The 21122-nt window shown below is 39.0% G+C and overlaps 2 protein-coding genes across 3 annotated transcripts in view; both read left to right on the top strand.

The window, feature by feature from the left end:
* The window catches only part of hdx (highly divergent homeobox), a 28084-nt gene extending 23050 nt beyond the window's left edge, over positions 1-5034 (top strand). For both annotated transcript variants that reach the window (XM_067456438.1, XM_067456437.1), the window contains 2 exons: positions 4524-4646; positions 4730-5034. In XM_067456438.1, coding sequence (XP_067312539.1) covers positions 4524-4646; positions 4730-4879 — 273 coding nt within the window. In that variant the 3' untranslated portion in view covers positions 4880-5034. The remainder of the gene's footprint in view (positions 1-4523; positions 4647-4729) is intronic.
* Positions 5035-10172: 5138 nt separating this feature from the next.
* The window catches only part of rps6kal (ribosomal protein S6 kinase a, like), a 44383-nt gene continuing 33433 nt past the window's right edge, over positions 10173-21122 (top strand). The window contains exons 1-3 of the mRNA XM_067456864.1: positions 10173-10420; positions 14688-14744; positions 14869-14985. Coding sequence (XP_067312965.1) covers positions 10355-10420; positions 14688-14744; positions 14869-14985 — 240 coding nt within the window. The 5' untranslated portion in view covers positions 10173-10354. The remainder of the gene's footprint in view (positions 10421-14687; positions 14745-14868; positions 14986-21122) is intronic.

The raw sequence follows: 21122 nt of genomic DNA, 5'->3' as shown, positions 1-21122 counted from the left end.
ATTTGGGTCCAAAAATAACAAAAACTACGACTTTATTCAGCATTGTCTTCTCTTCCGTGTTTGTTTTCAATCCGCAAACAAAGATTCGAACGATTATGAATCAGCGAATCGATTCATGATTCGGATCATGTGAAATCACGTGACATTGGCGATCTGAATCATGAATCGATACGCATTGGAGGTACAGAAACCTCTCAAACTAAATCTAAAATTAATCTCTTTACGGGTGTGGAACGACATTAGGGTGAGGAGTTAATGACAGAACTTTCATTTTTGGGTGAACTAATCCTTTAAGTTGGTTGTTTTGCTAGTCTTGACATCACTTAAAAGAATGGGGGATTTGCAGACCTTGTCAGTGAGCTCTTCTTGTTTGGACTTTTCCCCTGTCCTGGTTATGGCCTGATTAGCCACTTTTCCACTGTCGGGCCAGTGCGAGTCAGGGCTTTCAAATGGTCAGACTCGGCTAATACTCTCATACCTGTAGCACTAAAACCACACTGAGTTTCCACCGTTGGCCCAGAAGCTCCACAGCGCTTCACTAAAACCTGCCCATAACACACCTCTCTGGAACAACGTCACACAAACCCATCATTTCAGCAACGAGTGGATGTTTTATCAGAAAACTAATCAGAAGGAAATCACTGGAAACTTGCGAGATTGCAAAACCAAACCAACATGATAAAAGTGTCCGTTTATGTCATTTTACTTAAAGATTTAAAACCAAGCATTAACGTTTTACCACAGTTTTACAATAATTAGTGATACATTGAGCATAATTAATTAATTTGTGTCAAGATTGCGCATTAGTGCTATTTACTAGGGGTGTGCATTGGCACTGCCTTCACGATTCGATTCGATTACGATTCACCAGGTAACGATTCAATTCGATTCTACGATGCATTGTGATGCATCAAAATTCTACTGCACACAAAGCAAATTTTTCATCAGTCATGAGGCAATACAAGCAGATATTAAACAACAGATTGTATTGGCTGCTATGTGTCTCCTCTATCTTTGACATAAAAGTTATAAAATAAAATAAAATGTAATTAAATAAAATTAAATAAAATGCAATTAACCCTTAAATGCATGACTGTTTCACCAAACATTCTTACATATTCAGGTCGTTAGCGACCCAGATCTATATTTAACATGGATAGACCTCTACCTGTCGTGATAATATATAAAACTCCTGATTTTAGAGTAACAGCTACAGAAGAATAAAATAAAACCTATTTCGTTACCTTTTGGAGCTTGGAAGGATTCAGTTTGAGCAGATGTTTAATACCATCATCATCTGTCCTCGTCAGAGCTCGTTTACCAGTATATTCAGCATCTGCCTCATATTCGCCATCTCCAGCATATTCTCCAAACTCATTTTCAACATCTTCAAAATCAATATTTTGATCACTGACAGCTTCTTGACCACATCCATCATCAAGAGACAGTGACACTAACATATGATTGTGTTTAGTACTTGCTCTCTGAAGTAAATCACTGAAGCCATTTCAAGTTTTGCAGATTATAATTATTGTTTCGTTTTCTGTCAGAGGTAACTATGAGTGAAACGTCACTTCATCATTGGGTATCAGACATTGCCACCTTGTGGAATAAAGGGGAATTGCGCCGTATTTCATCATTATAGATTAATTTATTATTGTGCAAAAAATATATACGTACAATCCTACACACCTCGGGTCGTTAGCGCGTTTTTAATAACCCGTCTATCGCAGTCATCTCCCTCCGCCTCAGCCATCTTCCTTGTTGTTGTTGTTATTCTCTCGGAACCGGAAGTATTTGAAACTTCACAACTTTATCGTCCGCCAGAAAATAAACAGTGACATAATCGATTATGGCACTTTGCCGCATCGATGCTGAATCGTTCATGCCCCGCATCGCGATGCATCGCCGAATCGATTATTGTTGACACCCCTACTATTTACGTTATTTCATAAAAGTAAAGGGACAGATGTACTTATTCAGTTGCGACTGTTTGTGTATTTGTAGTCACAGGACAGTATCTGTACATCACATTTAGAAAGAACGATCATTTCTACAAATTTTCCACTTGGAAACCGTGGAACAGAAACCGTGGCCGTTGGCCCAGAGGAAGCCCGTTGAGATGACAGTAGAAACTTTTACACGTGTTTCGACAAACCTCCTTCAAGCATCCTCAGTAAGCGTTCTCCATCCCCGTTCCCCCTCTCCTCACAGTGCAATCTGAATATAGATATGTCCTTGATCATGGTGGACTTTGATCGGTTTCTGGGTCACAGAGGATAGAGAGCGAGGAGATGAAGATGCATAAGGAAATGGGAAGCACCCATTATCTCTCTTTAAAAATGAAAGCATCCCTGGGTGGTGCCTCTGTTTGGTTGTGTTTATTTCTTATGCCGCCTTCACGTGCTATCAAAAGTTTCCTACTTCCCACTTCAGAAGTCGTGATTACGAGCTTGTTGTGTTCAGGTGCTTTGTTGTCGGAAAGAATGGAGGACGCCAGGTTCATACTTCTGTGCGTCTTGGGAAAAAGTTATTTTAACACTATAACCATTTCAGTCATTTCCCGGTCCCAGAATATCACAGACTCACTGGCAAACATCGCTGCACAACACGAAAGCATATCGTTTATAATCACATTCACAATAAAGGCATAATGTAGACAAGATAAGGCTGCTTTAATATTTTTCAGCCATATATGATCGTATTGTACAGGTACTTTTACCACATTATCAGCTTGCTCACTATTCTGGAATGATGGTCAACTACATGCGATTTTCGATGTGTTTAAAATACACAATATGCTTCAAATGATTATTAATTTATGTAAATATGTACTACATTAACGACAAGACAATGAAACTATTGCGGAAAAAAACTAATAAAACACCTGACACAGCAGAAATTCGTCTCCCATCCGCCATTTCTAACAGTTATGCCACGCCCATCTCGGGAACTTGGGTATCAAAATTATTTCCGAACTTCCCAGTGGTAAACACGACATCAAAAGGAGTTCATGTGCAATTTTTACATCAGAAACTCGTATTTACAATAATTCCGAAAGCACGTGAAGGCGGCATAAGTTAGCCTGTAAACGTATTATTACGATATTATATAACAATTTCATACACAGAAAATATCTATGTTGTTTATAAAATATAATGTTGTTTATATGCCTATGTGGTGTTTTTACTATGCTTTCAGACAAACCGTGTGCAAAATCATAAGTCAGCACCATTGCTGAGTCTTTTCTCATTAAAACTGCAGTGAACCAAAGACAGTTTCACAAAAACACGGTTTAAAATCGCTGGTGTTATTGGTACCTTATAACCAATCACGTCCCAAGGGGCGCAGGGCTTTAGCATTTCATTACTATGCAGCGACAAATATAAGCCAGGTATGTTTTCTGTTGATATGAAAAAACGGGTACATTTAGCAATATAGCGGGTGAATTATGTATATGATGTTTATAACGATGTTATGATGAACTATACAGAACTATACAGTACAGAGTCTGGGCCAGTTTAAAGCAGAACTGAAGACTTTCTGTTCAGAAAGGCTTTTTTGTGTTGAATGTTTTTATTATTCTAGATTTTAACTTTATTTTTGATATTTCCCCCTTTCCATTGAAGCACTTTGAGATTCCTCGGAATGAAAAGTGCGTTATAAATCAAATCTATTATTATTTATTATTATTAATGCCTCTTTCACTGACGTTCTGAGTCGTTCAAAGCGTTCCTAAGGATGCTGATTTTTAGAAGGCAAACTGAGATGGCGAAGGGAACATGGTAACTTTAGCAACAAATAATTAGCCTTTGATAACGTAGTCAAGCCAAAGGCTAATCATATTAATTACCATGTGTGTCCAACGTCGTGAAGAGCGTTACCTTCGTGCAGCGTTTACTATAGTAACTTGAGCATAAGTTGACCGAGTGGGTCTCTGAGCTGGTGTGAGTGAGTGGAGGCGGGGTTCATTTGCATATTCATGAATCCGCGTATCCTAAATGAAGCAAGGGTGTAAAGTTACATTCAAGCTATTTTAAGAAAGGCAGTTTTTTTCACACATGTTAAAAAAATATTTAAAAAATAAGTTACCCGGTTGCCTTAATTTTGAGTTAATACAAGTTAATACAATGAACATTTTTGAGAATCGACAAACTTTATTCAAATATTATTAAAAGATTTTTTAAGCATATTGGTTAATTGCGTGTGTTTTATTTGTGATGACAATTTGTGCTATTTTCATGATTTATCGAATTTTTTATGTGGTTCAGATACAAATATATTTTGAGTTTCTATTTATTAAAACAATTTCCTTCATTGTATCAACTCAGTTTTTTAATTTCAATTAACTTAAAATTTTAAGGCAACCAGGTACTAACTTTATTAGGTTTAATCAACAACATTTTTTTACAGTGCAGGAAAATACATTTAAATATGTAATTTTGGTGATCAAAGATGAGGTTTAAGTGATAAAATTATTGACTACAGGGGGACTTTAAATTGTTGGTGATTTGTTCCCTCAGAATGAAGAAGTGCAGTTCCTTGAGAATGAACTGCAGAACCAGAAACAGAAGTTCTCAAAGCTGAAGAGCTTCACCAAAAGCCTGCTGATCGCTGTGAAAAACAAAGACAGAACGAAACAGCAGGTAAGGAAACACAGTTGGCTTAAACTTTTAGACATCAGTGAGGGAAATCAAATCTTGATCAGTGTGTGTGTGTGTGTTGTCAGGAGCTGTTAGCCAGTCTACCTCAGAAAGTGAATGAGGACTGGGACCTGGGCCTGGAAAACCACAGCAAACCTGGCGTAGAGACGCCCACCATCCTGAAAGAGTCCTCTGTATCAGAGGAGGAGGAGGACACCGATCAAATGAGATTATAAATATAGGGCAGCTTCCACCTCTTCTGTTACTCCATGTGCCACATAGTGCCTGTGGAAATGAACCAATAACTGTTGGACCCCACAAGTCATTTTCTATAGCATATCAGACTGCCTTGGCCAGGTCCAGTACTATCAAATAAATGCCACTAAGTCAACTCAAGACCTGTGTTTTATTATTTTTATGATGACTGGAAGCATGAAAGGTTGTAATTAAAGGCATATTTCACCCAAAAATGAAAATTACCCCATGATTTACCCCCCCCCCCCCCACCAAGTCATTCTAGGTGTATATGACGTTCTTCTTTCAGACGAATACAATCAGAGTTATATTTAAAAAGTCCTGGCTAATCCAAGCTTTATAATGGCAGTGACATGTTGGGTCATTTATGAAGTCCATAAAAGTGCATCTATCCATCATATAACTGCTCCACACGGCTCCGGGGGTTAATAAAGGACTTCTGGAGGGGAGTGGCACGTTTGTGTGAGAAAAATATCCGTATTTAAAACTTTATAGACTAAAATAAATAGCTTCTGGTGGTCAGCGGTACTCAAGTTGACTTGACACGATGTACTGGAGCATCTCGCGCTTTGACGCATCTCGTGGATGGGCTGGGCAACAAACTCAAGCCCCTCTTATATTGAAATCCTCCACCATTTCTCTTTAAAAATTCTCGTTTTAGACTCTAACTCATGGCCGGTGTTTTGTTTCGCTCTATCCTCTGCACTTCTGCATTCGTCAATACGCTTGCGCCAAGGGATAAGGGTTACTCTTTCGCCCATAAGTCGACTTGCATACTGCTGACCGCCGGAAGCTTGTTATTTTAGTCTATAAAGTTTTAAATATGGATATTTTTCTTACACAAACGCTTGGCTTCACTTCAGAAGGCCTTTATTAACCGTGTGGAGCAGTTATATGATGGATAGATGCACTTTTATGGACTTCAAAAACGAACCAACGAGTCACTGCCATTATAAAGCTTTGAAGCGGCAAGAGTTTTTACTATAACTCTGATTGTATTCGTCTGAAAGAAGAACGTCACTGGGGGAATAAATCATGGGCTAATTTTCATTTTTTGGTGAACTATCCCTTTAAGATTATAATTAAACTGCTTAAGCAAGAGTGTGTTTCCCAAAGTATGATTGCAAGTTTCCTTGTGACCATTACAGTTCATGAGAACTTGCGACCATTGTTGGGGAACAATGCTTTTGGGAAACGTACTCCTGGGGTTTGGCCATGGATGAAGGTGATTGGAGCTGTGCTGATATTCAGAATGACAGCATGATTCTATAAGCAAGTACCTTGTTTCCCAGTTGGTTCGGATTTTATTTCCCTCTCAATGAAAACGGCTCTTTCAATAGAAACCAAAGTGTCAAACTATGCATGTCAGCAAACCACACACAGACTGAAAGACTGTCTGGAAATGTGTAAATTGTTACAACCCCCTGGCTCTCGTTGATGCAACATAAGGGGAGGTCACACGTCCATTTACAGGGAGTGCAGAATTATTAGGGCAAGTTGTATTTTTGAGGATTAATTTTATTATTGAACAACAACCATGTTCTCAATGAACACAAAAAGTTCAGATCAGGTGAAGAAGGAGGCCATATCATTCGATTTTCTTCTTTTATACCCTTTCTTGCCAGCCACGCTGTGGAGTACTTGGACGCGTGTGATGGAGCATTGTCCTGCATGAAAATCATGTTTTTCTTGAAGGATGCAGACTTCTTCCTGTACCACTGCTTGAAGAAGGTGTCTTCCAGAAACTGGCAGTAGGACTGGGAGTTGAGCTTGACTCCATCCTCAACCCGAAAAGGCCCCACAAGCTCATCTTTGATAATACCAGCCCAAACCAGTACTCCACCTCCACCTTGCTGGCGTCTGAGTCGGACTGGAGCTCTCTGCCCTTTACCAATCCAGCCACGGGCCCATCCATCTGGCCCACTCATTTCATCAGTCCATAAAACCTTAGAAAAATCAGTCTTGAGATATTTCTTGGCCCAGTCTTGACGTTTCAGCTTGTGTGTCTTGTTCAGTGGTGGTCGACTTTCTGCCTTTCTAACCTTGGCCATGTCTCTGAGTATTGCACACCTTGTGCTTTTGGGCACTCCAGTGATGTTGCAGCTCTGAAATATGGCCAAACTGGTGGCAAGTGGCATCTTGGCAGCTGCACGCTTGACTTTTCTCAGTTCACAGGCAGTTATTTTGCGCCTTGGTTTTTCCACACGCTTCTTGCGACCTTGTTGACTATTTTGAATGAAACGCTTGATTGTTCGATGATCGCGCTTCAGAAGCTTGGCTATTTTAAGACTGCTGCATCCCTCTGCAATATATCTCACTATTTTTGACTTTTCTGAGCCTGTCAAGTCCTTCTTTTGACCCATTTTGCCAAAGGAAAGGAAGTTGCCTAATAATTATGCACACCTGATATAGGGTGTTGATGTCATTAGACCACACCCCTTCTCATTACAGAGATGCACATCACCTAATATGCTTAATTGGTAGTAGGCTTTCCAGCCTATACAGCTTGGAGTAAGACAACATGCATAACGAGGATGATGTGGTCAAAATACTCATTTGCCTAATAATTCTGCACTCCCTGTAACAAACAAACATTTAACAAATTAATTTAATAAATCACGATTTCATGAGTAAGATCTGGCTACTTGACAAATGAAAATCACAAACATGACACTTGCTAATGAAATAATTTTATAAATACAATTTATTAATAACATTAATCTCAAACTAATTAGGAAAATAAAGTGGGTTAAATCCAAAAAGCTTTAAATGAATTTTAGAATTAAGATGGAAGCTCTATACATTTCAAAAGTTAAATATATATAGGCTACACAAATAAAAAGTGTAAATCTGTCTCAGAGAGAGAGAAATTAGCAGCGATTTGATGGGATTGAACTCTGAAACCAGAACAAAGGGACTTCTTTTGGTTTGAAGGATCTATATTGGTGGTGATTGAGGAGATTTACTCTATATGTAAAGCGCTATGAGTACCCAGAAAAGTGCTATATAAATGTAACTAATTATTATTTATATTATTATATATTATGCGTTCTTGGCCAATGACTGGCTTGACTGCAAGATCAAGGTGAAAAAGACTGTTGCTATATGACTGAACTTATTTATGGATCCTAACATTTTGCATACAGGACATATTAGCTGCTCTGTGTCCAAACCTTTCGTGCTTCGTCACATAAAGAGAGTTACATGCAGTCCTGTCAGACAAGCTGTCCTATGTGATCTTCTAATATTTCCTAATTTAGTAATATGTCTATTATTCATGAAAATAGTAAGCGGTAAACTAAATCGTATCTGATGCCTGGCCAAATTCCCTCTATTGGCCCTTACCAATCATGTCCTCCTAATAATCCCCATCCACTGAATTGGCTCCATCACCCTCTCTCCACTCCACCTATCGCTAATGTGTGAGGAGAGACCTGACATGGTGTAAAGTGCTTTTGGTGTACAGTAGTCCACATGAAAGCGCTATATAAATGCCTCATTCATTTATTCAATATACCCACAGTGCTGTAGTTTCTAAAACAGGAAATTAATAAGTCTCTTAAGGCAGAAGAATGAACCTCTGACACTAGCCTGACAAACCAGACCCACATCAACATGTTTGGTCTGGAAACTCACCATTGACAGGGCTCAGTCTGAGAGACACGTGCACGTAATTGGATAGCGCTACAACCAACCAGAGCAATGAAGGTGAAGCAGAGCTCGCTGACAGATTAAACATTCGCCGTATCCGGTCGGCTAAACTCCGAACACATCTTCCCTTCTTAAGAATGACTTCAGTGCCGTTCTTTTCTCAGAGAAAAGCTTAACTCCAAGTCTTCCAGAGTCGCGGTCAAAGCTGATTCGAAAGACCGCCGTTCGCCAGCGTCTGTGTTTACTAGAAGCACGCAAACGCAACTCGGCCGTCATTATGTTAAGCCCCGCCCACCGACTCTATACACGATGTGATTGGCCCGACCAGACTTTGGCTTTTACAGCTCAAGTTGGAGATCCACTTGTCCGTGCAACATTTCTGTCGCACCACGCTCCACTTTATTCCTATGGGTGACGTCAAGCGACTTTGACACGCCTGCCTAGCATTCTGGGAAGGCAGCGCTTCATTTGAACCGATTTGAATGCGCAAATGATGGGAAGCGTCATGACTCATAACATCACGCTTCAGTCGTGTCGCGGAAGTGGATCTGGAAACTCGCGCAGGTTAGATTTGCTGCCGCTAGATTTCTAGGCTACTCTGACACAGTATTTCTTTAAAAGTATTTAAATAACCAGGTTTTTGTAAGAGTATGGTTGTCATTATGTTTGTGCAAGGCTGCCAAATACAGCATTTTAATTTATAAAATAGGAATTAATGTACACCCAATCAGGCATAACATTATGACAGGTAAAGGTGAATAACACTGATTATCTCTTCGTCACAGCTCCTGTTATATTAGGCAGCAAGTGATCATTTTGTCCTTAGAGTTGATGTGTTTGAAGCAGGAAAAATGGCCAAGCGTAAGGATTTGAGCGAGTTTGACAAGGGCCAAATTGTGACGGCTAGACGACCGGGTCAGAGCATCTCCAAAACTGCAGCTCTTGTGGGCTGTTCCCGGTCTGCAGTGGTCAGTATCTATCAAAAGTGCTCCAAGGAAGGAACAGTGGAGAACCGGCCACAGGGTCATGGGTGGCCAAGGCTCATTGATGCACGTGGGGAGCGAAGGCTGGCCCGTGTGGTCCGATCAAACAGACGAGCTACTGGAGCTCAAACTGCTCAATAAGTTAATGCTGGTTCTGATAGAAAGGTGTAAGAATAAACAGAGCATCTCAGTTTGTTGCGTATGGGGCGACATAGCCGCTGAACAGTCAGGGTGCCCATGCTGACCCCTGACCCCGCCGAAAGCACAAACAGTGGCACATGAGCATCAGAACTGGACCACGGAGCAATGGAAGAAGGTGGCCTGGTCTCAGGAATCATGTTTTCTTCTACATCACAGGAACACATGGCCCCAGGATGCACTATGGGAAGAAGGCAGAGGCAATGTGATGCTTTGTGCAATGTTCTACTGGGAAACCTTGGGTCCTGCCATTTTATAAAGCAAAGCTTACATTTTTTACATATGCCCTTTTTTTTAATTATGCGTTCAGTGCGTTTTCACAGAACTATGTCCTCCTTCCTTTTGCACGTTCATCTCCAAGTGTAGCATAGTTTGGGATGTTAAAGGGTCTAAGCTCCCATCGATGGGGAAATCCTCCGCCGGGTTGCGTCACAGTGACGTCAGCGCTGCCGTCTTCAGCTCGCGCGCACAGAGACGGCCATATTTGTGGGAATAAACGAGCGGAGCGGCCCGTGCGGTTTGTACGGTCCTGCAAATCGCCCGCGACTCTCGGTTTTCATGCGCATTTAAACGGTCACACACGACGCAGAAATGCCTCACGGAATAAGCCTCTAGTTCAACCACATGATATCCATCGGCCCCGCGCAGGAGTCCTCGCTCAAAATGGAGGTGCAGAGCGTCAGCAGTGAGGTATGTTACACATTATGACAGCGTTCATTGACCAGTATTGATAATCGGTGATGTTAGTGGCAGCTTTGTGTGTTTTTGGTGATGTGAGCGAGCGTGTCCCCGTCGCGCGGGCGCAGTGTGGAGACTCGCGTGACGACAGCATTAGCTCGAGCGGTTAGCATGTGTTAAAGATGCTACTCGTGATTCCTGCACAACTTTAAAGCAAATGTCGCTCCGATCAATGGCACAGTGTTTGTGAAGTGTGTGAAACACGAGCGTGTGAATGTAACGAGCTGATGATGATAATGACGGTTAGCCTGCGCTTGTTGATCGGATTCACCTTATGAGTCATGACTAAAGCGCGCGCATGCGCACACGGTCTCATCTGCCTTCATCTGTTAGTTACACACGGATTGAGCTGTCAACATTAATATCAGACAAAAATATGTGCCATATTATAGTTTCATCCGCCGTTTATGCATCCGTCCATCTTTCTGGTGTTATGTCTGTTATCCGTTCTAAACTAAACATCGGTGTATTTCTCTTTATTAATTCTCTTCAGCTTGGAGATATAAATTTTGCGTACATATTAATTCTCACAATGTCTTTGTTTTTTATTTTTATATTTTTTTATACTGATATTTAGTGTTGTCACAATACCAAAATTATGACTTCGATACCAGACTAAAATATCGATATATCGATACTAAATCGATACCACAGTAAAAAAAGAAAGATAAGATGCTTAATATGACAACAGAACTTGTTATTATTAATTGTTATTTTTTACTAAAAATTAATGTGGCCAACATGTTCCTTAGGGTTGGGCATCGTTTTGATTTGAACAATTATTGATTAATTGAGTAATTACTATTAAAATTCTCACAAATTTTTGCTATCTCAATGTATTTTTTACTATGGGGTAATTGTGTTGCAATAGCTTACACACAGCACAAGAAAGCTTGATTTCGAATGGTAAAAGACTGAATTTAAAAAGACGAGTAAACAGTAATAAAATAAGAACAAATTAACAGATTACAAACAATAGCACAAATAAATGCAATAGAATAGAAGATACAAATTAAATAGACAGCTTTATTTTTTCAGGTAGGTCTAACATTCAGATAATAAACTGAATAAAAAAAAGCATAGTAATTACATTTAAAACAACATTGGATAATGTTCTTTGTAAAAAATTCAATAGCGTACAGATGAAACTATTAAAGTTACTCAAGTTGATCAGTCAAGAGCAGTTGATCGTTTGTCTTTTTGTAGTTTGAATAACAAATGACTGCGGTCCCTTTAAGACTAACGGGCGCATGGATCCTCCTGTTCAGACCTATTCAGACCGATCACACACTAACACTAACACACTGTCATGAGGAACAAGTCCAGCAGAACGCGCGTTAGCTGTGCTCAGAGGTTAACCGGGCTGAGTGAGAATATGCCGGTGTGTGTCAACTCTCATTCGGTCGGAGAGGAGAGCGCAGCTGGGATCGATACTGTAAAAACTGAGAATTAGGGATGCACGATATTGGATTTTTGCCGATATCCGATATGCCAATATTTTTCAGCTCATTTTGACCGATGCCGATACCGATACCGATATGTTTATTTTTTCCCTTTGTTTGGAAACAACACCATTTTGAGCAAAAACTATTTTTTTTCATTCTGGTTTCAGATTTCTGAGGTATCCTTACTAAAAGGATTCTTGTTGAAGATAAATAAATGTTAATAAAGTTCTTTTTATGATAAGAGTATATTAAAAGCTCTGAAAATAACAATAATAAAGTCAGTAATTTTTCACCCCAGATCCAGCTGTAACCTAAATATTGTATTTTTGGATTTAACGTTTGTGCACATGAAGTGGGGGTGGCATGACATCCATTGATGCTGTCTTTCAATTCTACAATTATTGTAGAGCTCCTTGGATTATTTTTCATCATCCATTTCGTACATTTGTATTACAGATTAATACACTGTATATAAAAGTATTTAATTTACAAGTGTCATGCTTGTGATTTATGACATCATTACTGATTTGTTTATTCAGAACAAGAAGTAACTTCAATTTATTTGTGTATTCTACTTTTCATTGTATTATTGTAACAACAGCGCACCCACTACATGTATAAATATATAGCGGTCTAGCTGGAGGGCACTAGGACCTGGAGGAGCTTCTGCTGCTGTGGAGGCTGCCGCACGCGCTAGAGAGTGGGGAGACGCGATTGGGCTTGTTTTGGGCTAGTTTTGTTGTGAAAACGTGGCAAATCTGCTGCTGACGGTCACGTCCTTCTGTACGTGCATTCAGAAATTCAAGGCAGCATTTAAAAACAGTCAATATAAAATCACTGTATAGTGTACATGCAATGTATTTTCTTGTTTTCACTTGAAGAATGACCGCAGTGCTGACATGGTCTTATCGCTGTAGCACTCCTTGCACACGTGAGTTATTGCAGGCGCATATCAACACGTTATCATATCGGCAAGGCATATCGGCATAATGTTTTCATATCGACCGATGCCGATTTTTATATTTTAAGCGTTTATCGGCCGATTCCGATGTCGTGCCGATAATATCGTGCATCCCTACTGAGAATCGTATCGTTTTCAGATATTCCAGTATCGATACATATCGAAATATCGATATTTTTGACAACACTACTGATATTACGTGTAGGGCTGCAACTATTATGCTAATAATTCTGGCTCATATCGGCCGATTAAATCGGTCGGGCTCGATTTACACTCTAAAAAATGCTGGGTTAAAAACAACCCAAGTTAGGTTGAAAATGGACAAACCCAGAAATTGGGTTGTTTGAATGGGTCCTTTCACAGACTCATATCAATCGAACCGCACCAGAGTTCGTTTGGAAGCGGACCGAGACCCATCTTTTTAGCGCTCTCGGTCCGCTTGTTTGGTGCGCACCAGGGTTCGGGTGGCAGCGTTCACATATGTTCAAATGAACCGCACTAAACGAGCAATCACACCAGGGTTCGTTTTAATCGAACCAAACATGACAAGTATGAACACACCCTAAAATTAAATTCAAAAACTGTCCGATTCCAGAATTGGAATCAATTTTTGATTCTCAAACCCACACACTGATTTGGGTGTCTGACTCCTCATGACCATAATAGAGGATGTCGTCAACTAATTGGAAGGGGAAAAAATGATAGAAGGGTTAGTACTAGCAGAGCTGGGGCCCGTTCTTCGTACCTTGCGTAATACATCCGAGATGATTTGACGGATCCCAGATATTTAATCCTGATAACTGATCTATGGCTAATTTGGTTCTTCAAACAAATTTGCGGATTGGATCGTACCTGTGTTCCCTGAAGAGGGCAGATGATCGATACTCGAAACCACGATCAGCAATGCAGCGATTGGCTGGCGTCAAGACAACGTAATGACATCATATAATTAAAAAAGCCACCTGGCAAAAAACTTGTCAAAATCAGAAAAAACACAAATTTCTGGACCTTTATAAGGAAACAGACAAACGACCAAACCAACATAAAAGTTAGATAAATTAAATGTACACTGTTTTGATGAACAAGATTCCCAATTATTTATATTCATGATTTTATAATATTTGTACACACTTTACATTTTTATTTTAATGTTGTAATTTCATGTTAAATTCAATTTGAAGCAGATTTGTTATGTGACAGTATTAATTAAAGTTTCTTAACAGTCAAGATCAAATTATCTGCATCTCTTGCGCTGCATCAAACCATCCCATAATAGCCGTCATCACTCACATTAATGCACAATGAAGATTAACTGCACAATGTGTGTAAACCTCTTTAATACAACTATAAAGTAATTATTCCATCACAATTCACAAATAAATCTGTGACTGTGTGTCTATAGTATTATACGCAAATTTTACATTAAAACAATAAAATATTATTTTCAAATAAACTTTTATATTTATTATTATTTTAAACTATCATTGCCCCTGGTTCAGTAATGAACTCTTGTAATAAAGTAGCAGTGGCTGGGACAGATTTTAAATAGCACCTCAAGATGCGATCTAATCCTGTTTACATTGAAATAAACCCAAGCAGGTTTAAGCTTACGGACCTGTTGCTATGACAACAAGTCCAGGATGAGCTTCGAAGAACCAAACAATCCCAGATCAAGCCAAATCGTCAACAATCAAATCCAGCTAACTGAGTTAACCACGTACGAAGAACAGACCCCTGGTGTGAATGAAAGATTACGGTTTCATGCTACTGTATTGTAAAAGCCATAATGTGATGTTTATGTTTTTGATTTCAGGTTAATGGGCATCAGATCATGGATGAGCCAATGGAGGAGGAGTCCTACACACACTGTGTGAGTAACTTGTGCTTGTGTGCTTGGCCTGTGAACCTCTCAGAAGTGTGTAACCTTGATCTGTTTTGAGTTTGTCGCATGTCAGGATGTCTACAGTTGTGTGTGTGTGTGTTTGTGTGTGCAGGATGAGGGGGCTTATAAAGAGATTCCCATCACTCATCATGTGAAGGAGGGCTGCGAGAAGGCCGAACCCAGCCAGTTCGAGCTGCTCAAGGTTTTGGGACAAGGCTCCTTTGGGAAGGTCTTTGCTTCTTTTACTCTATGTGTTAATGGTAGGGCTGTGCAGTTTGGTACAACAAGAGGAACAAAGAACTTGTATTGAAATGATTTATTTTGTAAATGCAATGGCTGCACTTATCGTGAGGTACTCGTTTGCACATCACTATGCATGAGATCCCTCTGACTAAAATATTTGACACAAGCACTAAATAACTAGTTAATGAAGCGGTGTAGATTTCTCTTTCATTACGGCTCCTGTATGATTGGGATTGCTCGCATATGAGCGAAACTGTTTTGAATATGACAAATTGTCTGAATTAGGGATGTCACCATGATAGCAAAATTCCAGGAGTAGGTACCAATGCCATTTAAATGTTACTGTTCCCGCGACCAATAAAAAATAATAAAAAGTTTATTATTTATGGTGATAATCATATTAAGTAAATAATACTAGGGGTGTCCCCGACTAAGGATTTACACATTCGAATCAGAATTGTCGAATCTCTCTATGGTCGACCGATAGTCGAATCATCTGTGTGTGTGTAAACCATAGACCGGAAAAAATAAACGGTATAAATGGGTTGGGAAGGGCAGGACACTAGTCAGCTGGAGGCTAAGACTATTTTTATTTTACTTTACACACGGCACACAGCCACCACTTTTAATAAAGTGATCAAAACTAGGCTACACTACACATTCGTAAATTAACAGTTCTCTCATAACATTTAAAAGCCGCGATCGAAACACAGAACATCACACACATATATAAAAGAACATTTTGATAAATAAACCTAAAACAATACCTGCCTAGAGAGGAAAAGAACACCTTGAGTGCGTTTATATGCACGTTCTTTAGCCGATTGAGCCTAAAGGCGGTCGCACACCGGACTGAAGCTCAGCGCCGTGTCTCAGGATCTCACACCAGGCAGACAATTTTGAATCGACTTCTGACAGAAGAGCTGCACGATGAGTGTATCTTGTAGCACAGGGTGAAATCAGTATGTATATGGACGATTTTAGGGAAATATACATTTAATCCTCGCTGACAGGCGTCGACTGCCGCTGTCAGTGTATATGTGTTCGAATTTAAGGCGCGGTGCGAAGCTCTGTGCTCTTAAAGGGGGATCGCTCAGCGCCGCGACACGTCTATAACACTAATATTGAGCACACCCATATTGCCAAAATGGTATGATCCTGGTTTCATAACACCCGCGAAGATTCGACCATGAGATCAGTGGTGGAATCCGGTCCTGCATATCGATGCATCGAATCTTCGACTATTAGGGGTCACCCCTAAATAATACATAAACATTTAAAGCCCACATGCTGTTTAAAAGTAAATCTTGTTTTTTTTTAAAAATGATCTAGTAAAAAATAAGCTACCATCTAGGCATAACTATAATTAGTTGTAGCCTATTATTATTACATTGAAACGTAACTAAATCTACTGTACAACAGTAGCCTAATATATTTCTGTCATTTTCTTCAAGTTAAACCAAACTTTTATTTTAACGGGTTGCCGTGAAGCCGCGCATCTGTGCCCGTCATTCACACAGAAACGCAGAACATGCAGGAGTAATATTTAAATATTATTTTGCAGTTTAATCTTCACATACATTAGTATATATTTAGCTTCAGTCTGGAGCCCTACGCTTAGATTAACACTGAAGCGACTCCACGCAGCTGCAGGTACCGGATATACTCAGGAGTCGGTACTACCGGTACTACAGAAATGCTGGTATTGTCACATTTTTTACATTTCAGTGCATCATATTAGAGCTGATGCACTTATATTATGGCTGTAATCAACCATAGAAAATCTTGGTCGACTGAAGTCCTGAAATTTGAGTAAAAATGACGTTAGGAAAAAAAACATTAAATGAATCGTAGTACTTGGTAACCTTGTTGTCTGCCTAAATGAATTCTAAATAAACATACAAAACTAGTAGGCTATTTGCAGTTTATTAAATCATTTTTGACCTGATTATTTTGCGCTGAAATGAGTCTGACACACAAGTCTGTCTGCTCTGACAGCGTTGCCTCACGTGCACCTGCGCAATATTGCCTATGATTTCCCAAAATATAGTAGCTTACTATGTTGTCAACTAGTGATATCACAAGATCTTTTGAGGGATATGCAACATAATTTAGACAATTAATTTTGTCATATGTATTGTAATAACTGGCAGACACTATAATTTCAGCCGCTTTGTGCAGCTCGAAGCTCAGTTTCGCGGCGGAGACACGAATAGACTATTCATTTTAAAGCTTTTACTCTTAAACACAAAAGGCACGTCTTTAATAAAAAAAGGAATATTTTTTTAAACAAACCAGATCCAGAGCAGAAATTAAATAAAGTGCATAACTGAAAAATAAAGCATAGGCTCAACTTAATACAAACAGTGGGCACAGTGCATCGCGCATTAAGCTCCGAAAAAATAAATAAATAATGCGCCTGCAGTTATAAAACGATTGAAATATGCAATCACTAAAACATTGAAATATGGCAATTCTGATATGTTCATATAGCCTTACTCAAAACAGAAAGGGCAACCAAACACAGACAAGTTAGGCCATCCTTAAAAATATTCTTGTTTGCCGTAACCCGACCGACCCTGTCAATTTAGGGCCGACTCAAATTTTTTTTTTTTTTCCCTTTTAGTCCGACCGACTTGCCGGTTGTAAATTGGCTTTAAGACCGACCAATTTCTTTTTTTACTCTTCAAACAACTAATACAACAGTAATAAAATAATATGAATTATATTTTAGTAAGTATTATAAATGTATAAATTGCCTGGGCTATACAAACGAAGGCTACGTTCTTTCTTTTATAGAAAAACCCGTGACGTCATCTATGTTTACACTATAGTTAACGGATGTCACACTATGGCCTGCACGTGCGTTCGTTTCGGCTCATACTCTCATTCACTGTGATGTTAGACTATTAAAGCTCTGTCGGAGATTTCGCCGCAGTGTGTGACAGGAGTCAGGACCATGGACACGTTACACACACCAGGCAAGTGCACTGCAGAGGGGAGGGCTTTGAGCCCCTGCCCTTTTTGAAAATTAATCAAAAGTGCCCCTCTCAACATTTATCGTTACTATATTGTGGCGAATAAAACAGAATTTGAATTATAATTAATATAACAACGTGTACAAAACAGTAACAAATGGCGGAAAAGCCGTTTATCTTGTCCCTGTCAGTCTGAAATGTCGTTGTCATAACGCTTTGCTATGGGTAGCGTGTGTTTTGCTCAACTGCGCGTGGTGGGAGCGGCGGCACTGGTTGTAACTTAAAAAATAATGCTTTATGTATGGTTCTGTCGATGGATACACGTGCACTACAACAGCGATAATAAAAGAAGAACGTGGGCAAAACGGTCTATCTTTGTAAACTGTGTTCAATGCAATGCATGCGAGTGCTGCCGTATGACCAGTCATTTTCGCCATCATCACTCAGTATATTCGCCAGAAGACGCGAATGAGAACCCTCTGCAGTAAGAGAAGATCTGTCTCTTTGCGCAGCGCGCGCACGTCTCACAGTCCGCAAATATTGAGTTCTTTCAAGTCTTGCGTTTGAACGGACAAACTCACACAAAAAGTATGTCAACATGTCGATCTTGATGAGTATCTATCAGACAGTCTGTATATGCCTTAAGAGAACTTTATACAGTTAAGAAAGACGATGCATATCTCTGTATTAGGTCTTAAAGGGGCAGTAGCCTTTACTGCTGTCTGTCAAACAAAAGATAAGGACATCACTCACTGCTCTTGATTGAATAGCTTTTGTAAGTTTAATAAGGATTCATTTTTAATTTAAACAGTTAAATGTGCAGTTATTTTACATTTGATTAATTTATTCAATTTCTCTACCTAATAACTAATGTTAGACCTACCTGAAAAATCTGAAAAGCATTGTTTATTTTATTAGTATCTTTGCTCAATAGTATTTATTTGTGCTGCTGCTTGTATTTAAGTTTTTTGTTCTTATTTTCTTTATTTTTATTTGACAGTAGTTCTTTCTGTCCCTGAGCATGGCAAATACCAAACCGTACTGAAACCGTGAACCTAAAACCGTGATACAAACCGAACCGTGAGCAATCTGTACTCTACACCCCTAGCATAACGTGTGTATGGGGGGCCACAAAATTAGAACATTTTCAAAGGGTGCCATGACTGAAAAAAGATTGGGAAACACTGATTTAGTGAACGGCTCTGGCTCGAAGGCAGGAAAAACAATCCAAACAATCACGATTTTTAAACCTTTTTCATCATTAACGTTAATCAAATCTATTATTCTAAATGTAGGCTGCCAAGAAGGAGGAAAGAGGGGCAGTGTCTCTTCAAAAAAACTGAAAGACAATACATAATATTACAAAAATAAAATAACGTCTGAAAAAAATGGTCTGCCATTGTCTGCAATGTTTGTTTACTGTAATATTTACCAGTAAAGAGTTGGTTATAGCTACTTAATTAACTTTTTGCTTTTTAATATTCAAAGACACTAGTCTATATCACCAGATGCGTTGGTCTGGCAAGAAGTGCAAGCCACTTCAGAGACACAGATAGTTGCGTGTTCTGAGTTAACACAATCGAGTGTAAAAATAAGAAACATATCACGGGAAAATACTAAAACGGGAAGACAGCGGGAAAAGAGCTAAAATACGTGAGAAACCTGGAAAAAAAGGGAGGGTTGATAGCTTTGAGTCAATGACAGCTAGCTGGTGGTTGGACCTTTTTCTTAAAGAATGCACCTGGAATTTATGCAATAAACATGTTTTTGACAAATATTTCAATTTGTTTGTGGTGTATATAGCCTGCAATTAGCCTATGCGCCCGAAGGCACGGCTTGAAGACCCAGTCAGTGATGTCACGATATGCCAATTTGTTTAAATTCATACCTACGTAATCACCATCACCAAAAATTTACTTTTTTTTTGGTATTAAAATTTGAAAAAAAAAAAATATCGACCTACCTACCCACCCTTTTTTTTTTTTTTTTTTTTTTACTGTTACTGCAAACCAAAATATTTTTAAGGATGGCCTTAGCTTAGCGTTTTTAGGCGATATACGTTTGTCGTCGAGCTGTGATATGCAAACCGTAGCTTGCAAAATTAGCATTGTACTTTTTTCCCCATTTTCTATTTAAAAAAATGCTACCACACTGCCGATGTCTTTGTTGACATGGTAGAAGAGGACTGACTATGAAAACGCGCTCACAATTAATTAAATAATATACAGCAAAGTAGCCTACTTCAATCTGTCCATCTTCTCCAGTGGGTTGGGCTAATCCAAAAAAAGTGAAAACAAAGGGGGTGTTCTGAAGACAGACTGTTACCTGTGAAACAGGGGTGCTCTGAAAACACCAAAGTTAAAGCAATTAACTTTACACCTGATGAAATGAACGCGGCAAATCGACCAATCAGAATTTTGGTCGAGCCAGAAGGTATCGACTAATAATCGACTGGGAGATCACAGCCCTAGTTTATATCCTTTTTGACTTCTGCAGGGCACCGTACAGCTGCGCTTCGCTGTAATTTGGATGCATTTTAAAGATTTAGACTTTATTACTGAAATGCTGGCCAGTGTTTACAAGAGCTATATATTTCATCACAGCTCAGAAAATAAAGAGAAGAAAAGCACGTAAACATTTGAAATGGGTCGTTATTACGGCAGCGATTATATATGATAAAATAATCACAGCTTTATGATTAGCTCATGTGAATAAGAGGCTGTATTCACTTATTTCTGCTCATTTCCATGTGGAATAAAATGACATCCTTTATTTTGAGATAAAATACGAGACAGAAAACCATTTTAACTATAATGCTGGCCGCGCCAGTATATATATACTATATATATTCCTATTTTTAAATGGATTTAAGTAATGAAATAATAATTAGGATATTATTTTCCTATTATTAAATTAAATATGCATTTATTCGTATTATACCAAGCATATGTCATTTTATTAACAGCATACAGACAGTCATGTTATTGAGCACATGAGCAGCCGTTCCCGATCACAAAACTCGCTCCTCCACCGGGAATAAATCACAGTTTTTTATTTTTAAGAACGTCTACGTGAGAAACATTGTATCAATATATTCATATTATATTTCCGATATAATAAATATCCTCCAGTTTAATTTTTTTAT

This window comes from Pseudorasbora parva, chromosome 11, assembly GCF_024679245.1.
Source record: "Pseudorasbora parva isolate DD20220531a chromosome 11, ASM2467924v1, whole genome shotgun sequence".
In the NCBI taxonomy this organism is placed as follows: Eukaryota; Metazoa; Chordata; class Actinopteri; order Cypriniformes; family Gobionidae; genus Pseudorasbora; species Pseudorasbora parva.
This window is presented reverse-complemented; position numbering and strand designations above follow the sequence as displayed.